The following is a 3,541-nucleotide window of genomic DNA, read 5'->3' on the forward strand; positions in this document are numbered from 1 at the left end:
ATGGGCTTGGAGGGCCTGGGTTAAGTACATGAGTGAGGATGACGACGAAATCAGACATGCTGAACCAGAGGCCTCTTCTGGTCTGTAAAATGTCTGGCTCCCTGGTGACCTTCAGGAGGTAAATGTTGCTGATAGCCCTCTTTGCTCTTGCTTCATTTACATAAAAGTCACAGGAACAAATATTCTGAGCGCATCCCTTTGCTTTGCATTTTCTTCCCATCAAAACCACAAGATGGGAAGGTACATTTCCTTCATTCAGTGTAAGACTTCATACATGATGCAACAGATTTGGGAACGCATGTGTTGTATCGGGCATTCCAGATTGCAAGGACAGATTACTTATGTTTTATTCAGTATGATAATGTCATCTGGTTGCACTGAGGCTCACAGTAAACATATTTAGAAACAATAAAAAGATCCATTTGTTAGCATTTGCCATAAAATAAAATAAAAATGGTAGTTTGGGATCTTACTGGGAGTGTGGGGTGTTGTCAAAATTTTGTCCCCAAATCTAATGTTTACAGAAAGAATAATTTCCCAACTGCCTGTTATCTGCTAGATTTTATGGTGAGCATTGTGCCTGCAAAGAAGAATCTATTCCATTGCAAAGGGCCTCCTTTATTTCTCTTCTTAATTTTATGCTTCTGGGGAAGGGTCAAAGCATTTACATCAGGACCCTTCTCAGCAACCTGTGTCTGGAGGGAACACCAGCAGAACAGGCAGCCCAAAAAGATGTGACCTGGGAGGTGCTTGTTGGGTACATGGGGGGAAGCAGGAAAGGGGTGCTAGGGGTGGTCCCTGGAGGTTTGGGGGAGCTGTGAGGGGGCTGGAGGTCAGCTTAGCAAGCAGCTGGCACACCTTGCTGCTGGGTTCCTCGGTCAATCTCCCCACAGCAGCAAGGCTGCCATCGGTGCCGTAGTCAGGGAGCTGGCCCCCACAACATCTTGACCACAGAGTTCTCTACCTGGAGTTCTGCGGGCTTGCTGCATGTCCTGCTCAGACAGCAAAGCGTGGTTGGGGCTACCTCATCACCTCCACAAGACACCCAAACGATAGCCAGTGGGGAGGAGGACAGGCTGGCAATGCTTTCTGCTTTCCCCGGGGGAAGCCGGGTTTGCTGCCTGCCCCTGCAGGCCACCAGGGCAGTGCTCTCACCTCTTCCCGCAGCTCGTACTGGTCGATGATGCTTTTCAGTTTCTCTGCCAGCTCCGTGTTCTCCTGGCAGAGCTTCATGTTCCTCTCACTTTGCTGCTCAATCTGAGCCTGGATTTCGCTCAGTGTGCCCTGGAAATGATTAGTTATTTCTTTCCTCTTCTCATCTTCCTCCCGTGCCCGCTGAATTGTTTCCTCCTGTTGTAAAACGGGAGAGAAGGCGGTCATGTAAGTAAGATGCATAATAAGCAGTTCCGGAAAGATACCGTTTCAGAGTAGCATAAGGCTTCCCTTTGAAGGATTATACGTGTTTGCTTTCCTCTTCGGAGATTTTCTTGCTTTCATCTGCTCCAGCATTAGGCATGATTCTAAATTTACAGCGCAAATTACACAGTGGTCTTGAAAAAATTAGGGAACTAAGAATTTGCATTTATAAAGATGGATGTAGAGCAGAGTTTCAGATCAAAGCAAGCCTGGAAAAGGGAACACACAAGCATGTCTTCATTTGTGATACTGCAACACGGCTTCTGCTTTGGAAGAAGATACTTAGTGGAAGTAGTCAAAAGCTCTTCTATCAAAATTCTTTTTGATTGAATTAAAAAATCGCCCTTTAAAATGCCTCCTTTTAACTAGGAATCCTCATATCAAATTTATGTTCTTTGGGATTTTAATTTTTAACATAAATCTACCGCTTTCTACAGAATCCCTCCCAATTCCTCAATTTTCCTTCCCTAACTTTTTGACTGACATCAGCATTTGCACTAATTTATTAGATAGTGGCAGGAAAGAAAGCTTGTGGACTGTTTCTTATTGAATCAAAGCACAGAATTTTGCCTAGAGAAAGATTGATGGATGGGGCTTTTTTTAACCAATTATTGAAATTCTGCTTTTATTTATATAAAGGACAATGCAGAGAGAATCTTGATTAATTTCTTTGGATCCAGAAATACGGACTATTTTTACTCCCTACTCATTTGCTTCCACGCAGTCCGCCCTTCTGAGAATGCAATCCTCACATACAGTGGCTAGGACCGTCTCTGCTAGTTACAAATCATGCCAAAACCTTGTGAAGAACCCACTCCACAGCATGCAAACGGTATACTCTGGTAAGGTTTCGACTAGCATAGTCATTTACACAAAAATATCTGATAGCACTGCATATGGATATTTCCTATAAATATACTCTAATAAAGCTTTAGCTGACTCTAATGAGATATAATTTATATCATAAATGTGACATGAAAGGTGTTGATTCAGGCCCTACTCTGAATGCAGGACGAATACCCAATGAGCCAGTTTCTACTTGGCGTGCACAACACAAGGCCGATCTTGGACAACTGCTGTTCAAGGTAGGGCATGTTTGTCCTTTTGCTGACCAGAGAGTCATAGAGATGGCAATGCCTTGGTGACAAGAGGAAAGTATTGGAGCCATTAGTGCTAATAATGTTGTAGTGCGCAGAAATCACCGTGAAGCCCTGCTGTGCTCTGTAGTTTACATGTGTGTACTGCCAAAAATGATTAAGAGAAAGCGAGCCAAGAAGGACTCTCACTCTTCAGAGGAAGGAAGAATTTCACATGGAGCTGGGCAAAGGACTTGGGAGGTCCTGGTTAAGTACCTGGGCTAGAAATTGGACACATAAAAAATCTGCAGCAAGATGAAAGAGAAGTTCTCTAATATTTTTTTAAATTGATGAGAAAAATGATTTTGAGTTAGCCCGAAATATTTTACTTGACCAGAAATTGAGCTGTGTTCTGTTTGTAGCTACTTTTTGTTTAACTCTTTTTAGTACAATATTGAAACAGAAATGCTATTCTAAAGCAGAGTAGAAAATGCTACTCAGAAGGTGGTTTAAATCAACTGCTTTAGCATTCCCGAAATGAAACATTTAGTTTTCTTTTGAAAGGGGATGTTTACAAGCTATGTTGTCCTTTTTATTTTTGTTTGAAACTTTGACAAATTTAACTTGAATTCCTAGATAGTTTTGGTGGTCAGAACTCCATTTTACCTCTAACACACTGTTTAAAATAACTGTTTATGCCTCTTAGTTCTTGATTGTAAAGGTCAGCCCTGAGCAGGGAGAAGAGTGACCATGTGCCTCCACTTCAAGAAGCCAAAGACTGAGTGAGAAATCGAACTTACATGTCTGCAGTCCTATTCTATGGCTTGAAAACATCCTCCCTCAAAACCACTTTATTGTTTCAGTAGACCAATAGTGTTATAACACACCACTGCTGTGATTTAAAGCTCTCTAGAGTAATAAATCCAGCTGAATATAAAACAAAAAACTGGTGGACTGTGTGTATGTCACACTGTTACAATGTGAAATGAGACGTCCTGAGAGCAGCAATCATGCAAATGTAAAAAAAAAAAAAAAAAAAAAACCCTGTT

General features: G+C 41.9%; 1 protein-coding gene across 1 annotated transcript in view; it reads right to left on the bottom strand.

Annotated features, from left to right (window-relative positions):
- The window catches only part of TXLNB (taxilin beta), a 29,250-nt gene that overhangs the window by 14,605 nt on the left and 11,104 nt on the right, over positions 1–3,541 (bottom strand). Inside the window, exon 4 of the mRNA XM_010137626.1 lies at positions 1,156–1,350. Coding sequence (XP_010135928.1) covers positions 1,156–1,350 — 195 coding nt within the window. The remainder of the gene's footprint in view (positions 1–1,155; positions 1,351–3,541) is intronic.

This window comes from Buceros rhinoceros, unplaced genomic scaffold, assembly GCF_000710305.1.
Source record: "Buceros rhinoceros silvestris isolate BGI_N320 unplaced genomic scaffold, ASM71030v1 scaffold14966, whole genome shotgun sequence".
Lineage (NCBI taxonomy): Eukaryota > Metazoa > Chordata > Aves > Bucerotiformes > Bucerotidae > Buceros > Buceros rhinoceros.